General features: G+C 35.1%; 1 protein-coding gene across 1 annotated transcript in view; it reads left to right on the top strand.

The window, feature by feature from the left end:
- Window positions 1–16,388, top strand: part of TMPRSS11A (transmembrane serine protease 11A) — a 47,497-nt gene that overhangs the window by 16,610 nt on the left and 14,499 nt on the right. Inside the window, exons 2-4 of the mRNA XM_055342622.1 lie at window positions 491–612; window positions 2,500–2,618; window positions 14,985–15,052. Of these exons, the coding sequence (XP_055198597.1) occupies window positions 491–612; window positions 2,500–2,618; window positions 14,985–15,052 (309 nt within the window). The remainder of the gene's footprint in view (window positions 1–490; window positions 613–2,499; window positions 2,619–14,984; window positions 15,053–16,388) is intronic.

Genomic DNA, 16,388 nt, shown 5'->3' with positions numbered 1-16,388 from the left:
TAACAATTGAAAAATGATGTGATAAATACAAGGGTGTTCTACTCTACCACTCTAAATTTCTATGTATCTGAAATATTTCATAATAAAGACTTAAAAGACAAAAAGTAAATGGGATATTAGATTTGAAATCACTTTGTAAACTCTAAAAGGATAGATAGAGAAAAGAGAGAAAAAGAGGAGGAAGAAGGAATGGTGTTTTTTCAAGCATGTATGCTACTTTGGACCACACTGCTAAGAGAAGTCAGACCTGGCCACCACAGAGAACCAGTGCCTCCAGAAATAGAAACCAGGAGCATAAAAATATCATAGATTCTCAGATCCTGATATTTTTAACACCTCTTTCACACCAAGATGACCTTGATGAAAATTGAAGACAAATGTCTTCTTGCTGGGAAATGCAGACCAAAGCAACCTAATTTTATCCAAAAGAGAACCAGAAAGCCTTTAACTGTTGAAATGTAGAGTAACTGTTGACTTTTCTTTTTCTCAGAACAGTAGGATTTCGCACCCAAAATAGAGATTTGAAACCATGGATGATTGCCCTTCTTGCTGTGTTATTACTGACAGTGGTGGCAGTAACCATTGGTCTTCTGGCTCACTTGTTAGTCTCTGGTATGTAAAAATTATGGATTCCACTCAGTCTGATTTCATTTTTCTGCAAACCTTCATTTGTACATCTGTATACGTAATTTCATCCAAAAACAGATTTGTACTTACCAACAAATGCCCCCATTTAGAATTTTTTAAATTTATTCAATCATTTTATCAATAAATAATTACTGACTGCCTATTATATATGAGTACCTTTCTGGATGACTCAGGACACAGTATTAAGTAAAGCAGACCAGGTACCTATCTACCTAGAGCTCACAACTTAGTATCCTTTTGCGCCTCTACACAAAAGATCAAAAATAGTAACTGAAATTTATTAGCAATCATAATAAACAATTCTAGTCACTCAAGTGAATAACTCTGATAAATTAGTTATTAAAATTGGCTCATTCACTCATCATTCTATCCACCAACATTGCAAAGGCAAAAGAAAAACATATGTCTAATGAAATAATGAATTTTGAAATTAGTAAACTATAGATATGATAGAATTTTGCTACTTATTTTTAGAGAAAATTTTATTCTTTCCAAAATGATATTCAGCTATTTTTAAAAATTGTGTAAATAAATAAATAAAATTAACATATTTATAATCATGTAAATACTGCATTTCAGAATTCTGGTTTTTTTTTCAGAATTCTTTCTAAAATTGCATTTTTTGTCTGCACAGACTGCAAACCATTAGTATTTTTGGACAAATCTTCATAGCGCCACTCACACAGATGTATATGATAAAACAACTAGCTCAGGCTGCTTACTTGAATGGTTTCATCTATTGTCATCTTCCTCCGACTTGATGTGGAGTGATGAAGACTCCATTAGGAGCTTTCAAGGTTTTAAGAACACAGTTCTGGGCTTCCTATGACAATCCCACCAATGTCCAAAGACTCTTAGGTCACTTAATTTGATTGCACAAAAGCCCCTTTATTATGACTATAAAGTTTGATAACAATATGGATTGCATAGGTAAGTATCAGGGGGATCAAAAAAGCACTATAGAGTCTGGAGATGTCCCACACAGATGTACCATCCTGAGATCCCTCCTTCTTTCCTAGGTCCATAGCTGGGAAATTCATTTTATCTTCCCTGACTCAGGCTCCCCTGGGAGAGATACTGTTCTGTGGTTGCTCCATTCTCCATCATTCTCTATATTTAACTCTTTGTAGCTTTCTTGTCCACCCGCCTCCCCAAGGCCATACTCCTAAGATTACGAGATTTCTCAGGAGTCTCCACTGCTCTCTGTTTTCTTACCTTTCCCAGTAGTCAAGCAGAGATCTGATTGTTTCACCCCCATTACACAATGTTCTTACCTCTCACCTTAAACAGGTTGTTTCCCTTTCTTTTCCTGTCTTTCTTATTGGGCCTGGATCTCCCATTACAAATCAAAATTCACAAGGACACTCATTACTACTACTTCCAGTTGATTATAAGGGGGTATACATTTCATTGTCCATCAGCAAGGGACATAATAAGAATTAATTGAATTAATTGTTCCTGCTCTAGAACCACACTGTCTAGGTTTAAACTCAGGCAACTTACTAGTTATTATAGCATAGAGCAAGTTACTTAACACCTCTGAGTCTCACTTAACTTCATCTGTGAAATGGAGGTAACACCAATCTTAGAGAGCTAGAGTGAGTACCAAATAAATTAATACATGTAAAATACCCAGAACAGTGTTTGACAACATGGTAGACACTCAATAAATATCAACTATTGTTAACATAAAACATTAATTATTATTTTCATAAGTAGTATTACAAAAGTAAATTTTAAAAAATCTCAGTAATAATTCAACACTTTATGTTAACCCCATTATATTTGTGCCTTAGATCCTGAAAGCTATTCCCATAGCATGTGATTTCTTACTTTTCCTTGGTATCACAGGCCAGAAAATGGAGTATTATCATGGCACCTTTAAAATTTCAGATCTACGAGTTAATAGTCATTCTGAACAAAACAGCACATACCAACTTAAGGACTTACGGGAGATGAGCGAGAATATGGTAAGTCAAATGATATCCTTTCTGTTGTAAAATAATGTAGATGGAAGGGATTTGTGGATCATTTCACTCAATATTTCTCAAAAGATGATCTTCTGACCACTTGCATCCAAATCACCTTGAAGGTTCCTAAGCCCCCACTCCAGACCACTGAATCAGTATCTAATGGGATGGGTAGGCAGGGATGGGGGAGTAAAGGAATTTGTATTCTAACAAACAGGTATTCTGATAAACCACTCTTTCTAACTCAAACTCCTCATTTAAAGGTGAGAGAACTGAGGCCAAATGTATCCCAGCTTATGGCTTCCCCCATTGCCCCATAATATCATCCAAATGGTAAAGTTTAACCATATCAGAAGTGGTTATTTGTAAAACCACATGATTTATTTGTAGGATCCCATTTTAAGATCTAAAATATTTTTTAAATATATGAGAGAAAGAAAGATAATCACAAGTATTCATTTTATCTCACAGACATGCTAATAAGGATAAAATACCCATACCTATTGCATAATATTCTAATGCAATGCTAATAATTTTGTTAAAACTAAATACAAGACTACCCCCAAAAAGGAAAAAGTAAATTCAGTTATATAATAGTTCTGCTCAGGATGCTTGTGAACCATCACTCAAAAACTAAGCTCAATTTAACTCCTTTGACAAGAAAGCACAGTAATACAGTTATTTCAAAAGGGCGAAAATGGCAGGTGTATTGGTTTGGTTTAGTAGTCAAAGAATCTTTTTAGTTCAAAACATTTCCTTTCTTTATCTAATCGATTTTCATGTTTTCAAATCACCATCTGATCTTTACCCTTATGCATACTCAATTGCCCATAATTGCAATAATATCGAGTTATAACCTATAATTTCAGTTCTCACTAAATCATACAATTGTGTTCCATCTTGCAGTCTTGTCCCCCCAAATATTAATTAATGTTCATAGGCTGAAATATATCCTTCCATTCTTTTATATCCACAGCACCTTAGAAAACAGCATTTGCAATCATTTCTTGAGGAATGCCAAAAAAACCTTGGATACATACCCTAGTACTTCCTTTATTCCTCTAATCCTGAGTGACTACACAACTTCTTCAATGTAAAAGCAGTAATAAAAAAAGCTGTCTTTGATATACAAAGTCTTTGAACTTGAGAAGCATTTATAATAAATCAAGAAAGTTTAAAATCTGTTTTCTTTACATTTTATAGTCAACACTGCTGGTGTTTTAGGCTAATCAAGACACTGTCTTTTTTGCTTTTGTTTCTTTTGCCTTCGTGGATGTATCTTGCAAGAAGTTACTGTGGCTGAGTTCAAAAAGGGTGTTGCCTGTGTTCTCCTCTAGGATTTTGATGGAATTTTGTCTCACATTTAGATCTTTCAGGTCCACACATCTTTGCCAGCACTTGGTATTATCTGGCTTGTTGATTTCTGCCAGCCTAACAAGCAAGAAGTTATATTGTATTTGTGATTTAATTTACATTTTTTCTAATTACTAATGAGTTTGTGCACTATTAAATATACTTGTTAGCCCTTTGAGTTTTCATTTTTATAAATTGCCTATATCTAGCCTTTATCTATTTCTCTATTAGAGTTATTTTTTTACTTGTGTTATTTTTCAGGAGTTCCTTATATTTCCTAGATGTGAACAGTTTGCTGGTTGTAGAAACTAAAATTATCCATTCTGTTTTCTATTAATTTGGACCATGTTATCCTTCATGATATAGAAATTCATAATTTTGAAATAATCATCTTCATCAATTTTCTTTGCCTTCAATGTATCTAAAGTCCACCTTTGTGTATAATATTAGGTAGGGACCCATGTTTTATTTTCCATGTAAGTGAGCTACTTTTCCCAATTTAACTAAACAGCCTTCCTTCCCAATATATGGTATGATTGTTCAGCTCTTTACATTTCTTTGCACTTGAGTCTTGCAGAAAAGGAAACATGATCTATCTCCTCAAATTGCTTCCAATCTCTTTGGAGAGATGAGAGTGACACACCTGAAACTGAACAGCACGACATAATTAAGGACTAAATTGTATGTTGAGGACCTTAAGGGCAGAATGACTTCAAAGAAAGGGAAGTTCAACTAGGTTTGCCATAGTCAAGAAAGGCTTTGTATTATTTAGCCCTGTTTAAATGAGACAGGTATCGTTTTTCCTCCACTCACCCAGTCACCTTTAGAAGAACTACACAAAAGGTTCATGCCTCATCCTGAGCCACTCCTGTTTATTGTTGCTAAAATCCCAATGAATAAAACCCAGATTCCTGTCTCTGCCCTATATGAGTGCTAATTAGACAGCCAAGAAAGACAGGTTGCAGGTCCTGTTCTTCCTCATAATTTGGGATTTACTGATTTGAAGGCAAACAGAGATGCAAAAGTAAAATGAGTTCATGTTCAGATACTGCTAAAAGAACTCTGGAAACCAGACACCAGTAATTCATGACACTCCCAAAGAGGTAGTCATCTTCTTTAATTATTATAAGTTTGGGTGGGGTCACTGGCTGAGATAGTACTTTATTTGAAGAAACATATTTCAGAAATATCAGGAAATATTTTTAAACTATAGGGTCATTACAAATGTGAAAGTTATAAGCTTGTAATATCAGAACAATAAGTAATATGTGTTGAGTGCCAAGAACTACATTGAGCACCTTATATATATATTATTTTAGTTAATCCTCAAAAACAACTTTATGAGGTAAGTTCGATTAGTATCACAATTTTACAGATGAGAAAAATCAAGGTACTAAAAAGTTAATTTACTTAAGATCATACAGCTAGTAAATAACATTTAAGATTTGAGATTACATGTTCTTAATAAATTTCAGTCAATCCTAATACTCATCGGTGTGCTTTTACTCCTAACTACAATTCCACAAAATTCCAGATATCAAGTAATTATCCCTGGCACATTAGTCGCTTTCAATTACACTGTCAACATGGGCCAGTGACCATTGTTTGCATTAACAATACCCATAGTTGGGTATTTTCTTAAGGTTGTCTCTTCCAGAAAAATACTGTTCCTGTGCCCAAGGACACCAGAAAAGGGCCTAAAATGATTCTCAAAATATCCTTGATACTATGTGTCTACAACTGTAGAAACAAGGAACTTGGAAACAAAGAGATGCAAGGACATAAACCAATTAGAAACATTCTCTAAAAGAATTAGAAGACAAAAGTAAGAGATCTGGCTCTGATCAACACTGAGTCAGGAAGTGTTTCTACCAAGAAAAGTCAACTGAGTCAAGACAAACAAACTTAGCAAAGGTGTTTGTCTTAAAGTTTGGAGTTGCATAAGGTAAGAGAAGGAAAAGATGTTCCATGCTTGGTGTAGGGCTGTGATCCTATGCCTAGAGAGAAGAAATTGGATTTGGAAGATTTGAGAGAAAACTAAGCAGACATTATCAGGAAACTTCATGTTCAGAGGTAGAAAAATTGGATGCAGAGTACGGCTGAGTCCTTACTTGAGAACATGGACTTAAAATTTATTTTGTAATTAAAGATGAGGCATATCTGGAAGAGGAAGATGTGTATCACTGCACCTCTACCTTCAATGTGTTTAATGTGAATCCTGGAAGAAAAAGATAATTGTTGTATATCTCATGTCTAATCTGCAGTGTAACAATGCAAAGGAGGCATTATTATCTACACTTTGCTGATAAGAGAATGAAACCTCTGAAATTAAGGTCCTCAGCCAGTAAATGACAGGGGGAGATGTGAAGCCATAGAGGTAATTTGAACATGTGCTCTTTTATTAAATTGTTCTACTTGTCAGGAAGGAGCTCAGCTAAGATAGGAAGCTCAGTTCTACATCAATTCTTCTTCCATTCAATATTTAAATTTATTTTTTTCCTATTTTTTTAATTTAAATTTTGTTAGTTAAAAATTACATATGTTAAAAAATTACATATATTGTGCTAGGTAACTTTTACGTAAGCAACATGCCAGATTTATTTATTATAAGTATGTCCTCCAGTTTCCTCATTTCCGGATATCGGCTTTGTGTTCAGCTTTATTGAGATAATTTAGAGGTAACATTGTGTTATTGAATGGTATAAAACATGTTGATTTGATATACTGCAAAATGATTATCACCGTAGCACCTCCATCATGTCACATAATTACCCTTTCTTTTGTGGTGAGAACATTTCAGATCTTATTCTTTTAGCCACGTGGAAGTGTATAACACACTACTATTAGCTATACTCCCCATATTGTACATTAGATCAGTTTGTACCCTTTGATCAACATTTCCCTGCTTCTCCCACACCCCTGCCCCCACCCCCAGCCTACTCTGTTTCCATGAATTCAGCTTTTTGGAGTCCACTTAAGTGATATCATACAGTATTTGTCTTTGTCTGATTTATTTCACTTAGCGTAATGCCCTTAAGTTCTATCCATGTTGTCCCAAATAGCGGGATTTCCTTCCTTTTTGTGGCTGGATATTCCTGTGTGTGCATGCACATTTGTATACACATACACACGCACACAGACACCACATCTTCTTTATCCATTTATCCATCCACAAACACTTAGGTTGTTTCCACATCTTAACTATGGTGAATAATACCCTAACGAACATAGGAGTTCAGATATCTCTTCTGTATCCTCTTTTCATTTCTTTTGGATATATATACACAGAAGTGGGATAGCTAGCTCTTTATATACTTGGATATTAACCTTTTATCAGATACATGATTTGCAAATATTTTCTTGCATTCCTTAGGTTTCCTTTACATTCTGTTGGTGACTTCGTTTAATGTGCTGGAGCTTTTTAGTGTGATGGAGTCCCACATACTAATTTTTGCTTTTGTTGCCTGTGCTTTTAGTGTCTTATTCAAATAACTGTCGCCACACCAATGCCAAGAAGCTTTTCCCCTATGATTTCTTCTATAAGTTTTATGGTTTCAGGTCTTATGTTTAAGTCTTTAATCCCTTTTGAATTATTTTTGAGATGGTGTATAGAGGCCCTATTTCATTCTTCTGTATGTGGTTTTCTGGCTTTTCAACACTATATATTGTAGAGATTACCCTTTCCTCATTGAGTATTTTTGGTTGCCTTGTTAAATATTAGCTGATCATATATGTGAAATCTTTAGGATTTTCTCTATATAAGATCATAGATCTTCAAATAAAAATAACTCATTTCCTTCTGATTTGGATGCCTCTTATTTCTTTTTCATGCTTAATTGCTCTGGCTAGAACTCCAGTAACATGTTGAATAGGAGTGGTGAAAGTAGGCACCCTAAGGGTCCTGTTCCTGATTTTAGAGAGGAAGATTTCAAACTTTCCCTGTGAAATATTGTATAAGCTGTGGGCTGCGGGCTTTCCATAGATGGCCTTTATTATGTTGAGGTTTGTTCTTTCTATATACAATTTGTTGAGCATTTTTTATCATAAAATGATGTTGTATTTGTCAAATGATCTTTCTGCACCTATTGAGATAATCATATGATTTTTATCTTTCATTCTATGAATGTGGGTGTCACATTTATTGGTTTGTGTATGTTGAAGCATCCTTGTACCTCAGGAATAAATACTACTTGATCATAATGTATGATCCTTTTAATATATTGTTGAATTTGATTTGCTAATTTTGTTGAGAATTTATGCATCTATGTTCATCAGAGATTTTATTTTTTTTTTTCATCAGATATTTTAATCTGTAGTTTTCTTGTGTCATTATCTGGCTTTGGTATCAAGTATTTGGAAGCTTTATCCAAGTATTTGGAAGCTTTCCTTCTTCTTCAATTTTTTGGAAGAGTTTGAGAAGAACTAGTGTTAATTTTCTCTAAGTATTTGGTAGCATTCACTAGTGAAACCATTGTCTTGAGTTTTTCTGTACTGGGAGGTTTTGATTACTGATTCAACCTCCTTACTCCTTATTGATCTGTTCAGATTTTCTATTTCTTCATGACTTAATCTTGGTAGGTTGTATGTTTCCAGGAGTTTATCCATCTTTTAGGTTATCCAATTTTTAGTATATAATTATTCACAGTAGTCTCTTATGATCGTTTGTATTTCTGTAGTATCTGTTATAATATTCCTTCTTTCATTTTTGGATTTTGAGTCTTCTCCCTCTCTTAGTTTAGCCAAATGTTTGTCAATTTTGTTTACCTTTCCATAAAACCAACCTTAGTTTTGTTGGTCTTTTCTCTTGTCTGCTAGTCTTTCATTTATTTCTGCTTTAATCGTTGTTATTTCCTTCTTTCTGCTAACTCTGGGCTTTGTGTTTTCTTCTACCTCTTTTTTAAAATTTTAATTCCACTATTGTTAACATAGTGTTATATAAGTTTCAGGTACATAATAGTTTTTCTTCTTTTCTAATTCCTTGAGGTGTGAAGTTCGTTGTTTATTTAAGATCTTTCTTTTTTCTCAATATAGGTATTTATCACTATGAACTTCCATCTTAGAGCTGTTTTGGTTCAAACATAGTTTTGGCATATGTTTCCATTTTCATTTGTTTCAAGATTATTTCTTTTCCTTTTGGTTTCTCCTCTGACCCATTGGTTGCTCAGAAGTGTATTGCTTAATTTGTGAGTTTTCTGGCTTTCCTACAGTTACTAGCTTCTAGTTTCATACCATTGTAGTCACAAAACAGTATGATTTCAGTCTTAAATATTTGCTAAGACTTATTTTGTGACCTATGATGATCTATCATAAAGAATGTTCTGTGTGTGCTTGAGAAGAATGTGTATTCTCTTGCTGTTGGGTGAAATGTTCTATATATGTCTGTTAAGTCCTTGGTCTAAAGTGTGGTCAAGTCCAAAGTTTTCTTCTTGATTTTCTGTCTGGATGATGGATCCACACTAAAAATGGGGTACTGAAGTCCTCTACTATTGTTGTATAGTCTATTTTTCTCTTCAGATCTGTTTGTATTTGCTTGATTTATTTAAGTACTCTAATGTTAGGTAAAATATTTATTATGATTATATCTTCTCAATGAATTGACTCCTTTATCATTAGAAAATGACTTTCTTTGTCTCTTGTTACCAGTTTTGGCTTCCTTTTTTTTTTTAAGATTTTATTTATTTATTCATGAGAGACAGAGAGAGAGAGAGGCAGAGACACAGGCAGAGGGAGAAACGGGATCCATGTAGGGAGCCCGACGTGGGACTTGATCCCGTGTCTCCAGGATCACACCCAGGGCCGCAGGCGGCGATCAACGCTCTAAGCCGCTGCGCCACCCCCCAATTTTGGCTTCTTGTCTCTGGTCTGTATCAGATCTTTGAGGAGGAAGACAACAGAAACAATGATAATAGAGGAAGGAGGTTGATAAAAATATCTGCATATGTATGTTTAGCATAAACAATCTATGATTGGAAAAAAATGTGGATAGGTGTTTTCTGAGAAAAGTGTTTTTGAAAAAAGAAGCAATATGAACCATCTCTTGACTTCCTGACAAAGACTACAGCACAATCTTTACTAGATAATCTATTTAGATTATTGCTCATCACTCAGGAACTATAACAGTGTCTAACAGTAATGATTCATATCCTCTCTTTTTCTCATTCTCACTGAATAATTAAATTTAGAAATTTCAAGGACAGCACACCTGGAGAGAACAGGAACCTTCTAAAAAATGACCTTTCTTTGCCTCAGGTATTCTGGTTTAAATATCTTTAGTACAGTTTAAAAAGACAAAAATTATATATTTTCCTCTTCTGAAATGGTAATTCAGAGATCTAAGCTTTTGTGTTATACCAAGTTAATAATTTATCTTTTGTCACTCTTAATTGTAAACGTTTTAATTTACTGAATTTACTTTGCCTCTCAATCTCAAGAATAAAAACCAATTTGGAGTAAGATTATCCACTATATTGCTACTTGGTAAGTGTGATTAGAGAGTCACAGATTTCCATCTGTTTCTTTCTGATATCCTACAAGGAGATACTGAGGAATGACTAGTACAATCAAAGAAATAACTTTGATAATATCGCATAGTGTCACACCCCATTTGTTGATATCATTACCTCCTGGTTTAGAGTAATCAGAAAGTCACATTTCCATGGCACTCGCCCACACACCCATAGGCCCCATATGACACTGGATCCAAATGCCATATCTAATAGACATAGCACTGGGTTCAAAACTGTGGCAAGTTCTTGTTTTTTTTTTTTTAAGGACTTTTTTTTAACACAAAATGACTCAATATCCAGAAGGCTATCAAGCTTCAGAATCCTATAAACACCATTACTGCTCAGATTTGGCCATGCTCTTTGTAGGTTTAGAAAAATTATTCATAGCTGACTTCTTGATTCTTGGGTTTTGCCAAAAATCTAGAATTATAAATAGATACAACTTTAAAAATTGCAGTAAGAACTACCAAGATTTTATTCCTCATTTTTAGAGAGCAAAGAAAACAGACTGGTGTTATAACAGTTTCTTGACTCTTTACATGCTACCTGCTACACATCGGTGGATAGGAGCTTTTAGTAAAAACACATGTGTATGCTCATCCCAAGGTCAGCTGGTCCACTACTTTGTCACATTGGGCAAGTCACTTCCTCATCTATATAATGCAGATAATAATAGTATTCACTTCAGAGGGTTGATGAGAAAAGCAAATGAGCTCACAAATACAGTGGAGTTAGTGCTTGGTGAGCAGGTGACACACAGCTGTGATGACTATTCTTACTCTTATAACTATTGTAGTCTCATCATGGAGGAGCTTTCCACAAGCAATCAAATTACCTGAAAATGTCCAAAAGGAGGAAGAGTACCCATCAGTAATTCATAGTCAATTTGTTTTTTTCTTCAGAAGCATTAGTCTAAATCTAATGAAAAGCTTGTTAAAAACTCTTGCAAATTTCTTAGTAAATGCAGGTCTTTCTGATAGATTGTTTCTTTCTTTCTTTCTTTCTTTCTTTCTTTCTTTCTTTCTACAAAAACATGCTGTATTCCTATATATTGTAGGGCATGAAAAAAATCACCATACTTATCCATACAGGGTGTGCAGTATAGTAACGGAGATAACTTATTTGCATAAATGACTCTGTTAAGGAGGGAGTTGAAGGGATAAGAAAAATTAAGACAGGAAGAGGAAAGATTACTCTGAGGTATAAAGAAGAACCACGAAGTCAATTAAGTCTTATTTAAGGCTAAAAGTGTGTGTGTGTGTGTGTGTGTGTGTGTGTGTGTTTAAAGCATCTCTTATACTGTTCTTTGTGTGCTACTCTTATTATAATTAGGAGACAGCCACAGGATCTGAAGTCTTCTTCATGGCATGTTTGTGGGTCCTCTAATTTTTGGTGCTTATCTGGTGTGACATTGAAAGAAACTGTTTTTATACTCCATTGGCCAATTTTTGGTGGCATCTTTCTGAAGTTTGCAGTCTCAGTCATGCAACACCTCCTATGTAAATACTGGGGTTGCTGAGAGAGAAGTCAAGTTGGGAAGCATCTGACGGTGAAAGGCAAGCAACATGTATAAACAGACTTGGTTCAGGAATGAGAACTGAATGGTTGGGCGCAGTCTGTTAGTTGGAGTTACAGCCTCTCCCTAACTCTTTCATTAAACACCCAACTAACGTTCAATTGCCCTTTTAGAACTTAATCTCAGTGCAACTGCCAGCATTTCAACATCATCAAAATAAAGAAGTACTACCCTGAAAGGGGTGGGGTCTGTTTAATGTTAAGTGACTAAGTTCAACCAGCAAACTCTGCAAATGCCCTGGAATGGGAGGTAGGTTAGATTTATAAATCACTCTCTATTAGCTTGTGTGAATAACACATTTATAAAAACCCGCATGCAATTTTTTAAAAACAAAACTTCTTCACATTTAGAATGCCAAAGTGTCAGCAGAATGTTCCTTATGAAGCAAGCTTTCAACTTTTAGGAAAAATTAATAATTATTTTAGTGACTCGTCCCTAGGAAGTTAGTTCATATATAAAATCCATTCAGCAATAAAGTTTATGCTCATGTTTTCTCTGATCTCCCCCCTTCGAAAATGTCTTTATTGTAGAAATTCTTTTAGCCAGTCCCTGTGCTACAGTATTTCTGTGTTTTCCTCAGGCTACTCGGATCACCTAAACATCCTGGGCCTCACCCCAAGCTAATCAAAGAGGCTTTAGAGGGGCAAGGTCCTGGAATTTGTATTAGAGGAAAACTTTATTTCTCTGATTACTGAAGTCACTTATACCTAGGTTCTTGTTAATGACATTCTTTCAGCTTCTATCTTTCCAGACAACTGAACCATGCAAAGACAGGAAGGACACTGGGTGTAGATACTCTTCTCAGTAGCCATGTGACTTTAGAATGACGTCACATATGTCAAAACTTAATCTAATACCTTCACCAACAATTACAAACAGCCAAAGAAATGATCGTGGGTAGAATTTCAGAGGATAATTACAAACCAAACTTCTGTAAATACTCAACTGTCATTTACTTTTCTTCCCTTTCATATTTAGCACTTTTCTTCCTGTTGGGTTGGTGTTTTGTTGTTGTTGGGTTGCTTTGTTTTGTTTTGTTTTATTTTGCCTTTTCTTTCCTTTTGGATTTCCCCCAGATACTGTAACAAGACTAGGTATGTGTAACAAGAAGAGAAATGGTCACAACAATGCCACTCCTGCAAAAACGTATCTTCCAAGACAGTTCTAGCTTATAAACCTCACACCTCCCCAGTCCATTTAAGCTCTTCTTATGTAAATACAAATAAGTATATATTTTGGATACTAACAATTTTTCTATTTTCTAAATACTGCCTTTGATCTTCAGGTTTACAAATACATGATTAATTATATTTTGACGGGCAGCCCCGGTGGCTCAGCGGTTTAGTGTCACCTTCAACCCAGGGCCTGATCCTGGAGACTCGGGATCGAGTCCCACCTCGGGCTCCCTGCATGGAGCCTGCTTCTCCCTCTGCCTGTGTCTCTGCCTCTCTCTCTGTGTGTCTCTCATTAATAAAATCTTTTTAAAAAATATATTTTGACAAGCTTTATACCTTAAGTCAACCAAATGTTTATTTTATAACTTATTGTTTCATAATCTCTGAAAGAACTTGAAATAAAATGTACATCAAATTTAGCAAAGAGTCTGTGCGATCAATGAGAAGAGACAAACTGGCAAATTGAAAATCTAAATTTAATTCCCAATTTATTATCCACCCAATGCCAGGGAAATTTACAATCGCCTTTTCAAATAAAATACGGATCAAAATAATGTTTATTCTATACCAGTTATTGTAAGGGTTAAAGGAGATGAGGAATATTTTGTGTCCCAGTTAAGTATTTGTGAATGCCCAGTGGTGCTAAGGAAGTCATGACTTGTTCCTTGATCTCTGAAATAGCCTTTCATTAATTTTTATGTTTTTGTCTTTTTCCAAATGAAAGTTGGTGACTGCCCCTTCCTTAAGGATTTAGGACATGGTTTTTGTACCTTTGGTTCTTCTACCAAGTGTGAAATGCAGCCCTCAACGTTTAGTTCAGATGACACTGTTGCCACCCAGTGGTCACTAGGAGATATGCAAGCCAAAATCCAGGTGTGATAAACCACAGCCACACAGAGCTGGATCAGTCAATTAAAATTCTGTGCAAATGAACCAAAAAACAGTAGCTTATCTTTTCCTTCCTTGGTTATATAAACTAAGTAATACAACTTTGATCTAAATGTGCAACACCATATTACTCTTTCTTCCTCTCTGATTTACCCTAGGGCCCACAATCAACCATTTAAAAATCATTGGCTCTCTCCCAAATCCCTAACACCTATTCTCTGTACTTAAACCAAAGAGCTGCAGAGAAATCTGAGACGGCAATGCCAGGATGAGGGGTAGGGAACCACCTGCATGTAGTTCACTACCAAAATATACCCGGCATGTTATGTGTGTTTAATCTTTATACCCTATGAGTAGCACATCAATATCTTTGTTTTACAGGTTAGGAAATTGAAGCTCAGATTGATTCAAGAGCTTCCAACATTGCCCAGTTCATAGGCAGCAGGATAGGCTTCAAACCCAGCTCTCAACCAAGGTTGTCTCCATCATCTCTCAAGGCCTCCCTCCATGTCACATCTTGGCTCTGTGTCTTTTGGCTTCATCTTCTATAGAATTTGGGAGGATATCTTCTATTCAAAATACCTATGTCAGCACATTAGAATCACCTGGGAAGGCTTTTAAAAATATGAATGCCTAGATTCCCTCCTGATCAATTTTATCCAAAACTCTGAGAGAGGGACTCCAGTATCTATAATTTTTTTTAAAAAATCTGTCATTGATTGTTTCACTGTGAGAGTTGAGAACCATCGGTATAAATAATATTACTCATGTTAAAACTCTTTTCTATTGCTTTAGTATTTAATCAGAAGGATATTCTTATTATAAAATATCTTACTAACACAGACTCTTTCTCTTGTTGTAATCATAGGTGGATGAGATATTTATAGATTCAGCCTTGAACAAGCATTATATCAAGAACCAAGTAGTCAGACTGACGTATGTATATTTGGGCAAAGGTGGACTCCCAGCCTGGAGGGATATAGGGTGTGGGCTTGCTCTTGCCTAGGATTTCTCATGAATAGTATCTCGATAGCAGTCTGGAGATATAGAGGGCTGACCATCATTTTCTAAATGCAAAAACGAAGACACAGGAAGTTAAGTGATACATTCAAAGTTCCCCAAGTGACAGAAAAAGGATTCAAACCCCATGGACTGATTGTAAAGCCCAGGACTACCAGAACCTGTGGCCATGGGAAAACCTACCAAGTTGTCTTTTTATGGCAGATGTGTCATTTCAAAAATAAGAAGGCAAAGTTGACTACAGAATGGGATCATAAATTTTACCTGTAATGAAGTCCCAGGAGGCATGCCCAAACAAAAAGATGTTCATGTTCTAACAGATTTTCTGTTTGTTATGGTAAAAGGGGAAGGCTCCTATCAATTGTATAAATTGCTCAGAGGTTTCAATTGTGTTATTTGGAAAGCACGTAGCAGAACATAAATACATAATAGATGCAAACCTATGGGCCTGTAGGACTCACCCTTTTTAAAAATGAGCATATTCAGATAGATTTACATAAAGGAAATAATAACTTTTCTCACCAATAGACTAATGCCTTATTGGAAGACATATTCCAAGTTCCTTACATCTTTGCTAAATAGCTAGGGACCTCCAGAAGGATTTTATTATATAAATCGGACAAATTCTACAATGTTTAGGAAATAAAAAACACATATTTGCAGAAATTCTCTGGATTTCATATCCTCTATTTTCAAATTCTGATTTGCTGTAACGTTCTAACAGCATTATTAGAGTCTTGTGAACTCCTTTGAATATACGGTCGTTATCACAATGTAAGTTTTTGTGTGGGTCCAGAGAAATTCTACCTCATAAACAATGTTTTCTTTCTGTTTCAAGAGGGAAAATTACTTGGTCATACATTTGTCAATTTGACATAAAATTCTGATTATTTGTATCTTTACATTCTAGAGCCTAAATGGACCACAATATATAAAATGCCTCAGAATCAATATGATTTCCTTTTTTTTTTTTAGTCAAAGGATTCAGGAGAATTAGGTCTCCTGCTTTTCATGGCTTGGGTCTTTTGAAATGTAAAAATAAGAGACATGCCAGATCAATACATAGATTTCATTTTTTTGAAAGACCTTTATTTGTTTGGTTTTCCTAATTTAAGAAGAAAAACTGACTACTACAGGTAAAGGGATTTGAATTTTTTTATATAAAAAAAAGTTCAAGGAACTGGACATGTTTAATCTGAAGAAGAGTCAGGGACCAAGAAAGCCATCGTCTTTAAATATTTTATGTGGAAGA

This window comes from Nyctereutes procyonoides, unplaced genomic scaffold, assembly GCF_905146905.1.
Source record: "Nyctereutes procyonoides isolate TBG_1078 unplaced genomic scaffold, NYPRO_anot_genome, whole genome shotgun sequence".
Lineage (NCBI taxonomy): Eukaryota > Metazoa > Chordata > Mammalia > Carnivora > Canidae > Nyctereutes > Nyctereutes procyonoides.
This window is presented reverse-complemented; position numbering and strand designations above follow the sequence as displayed.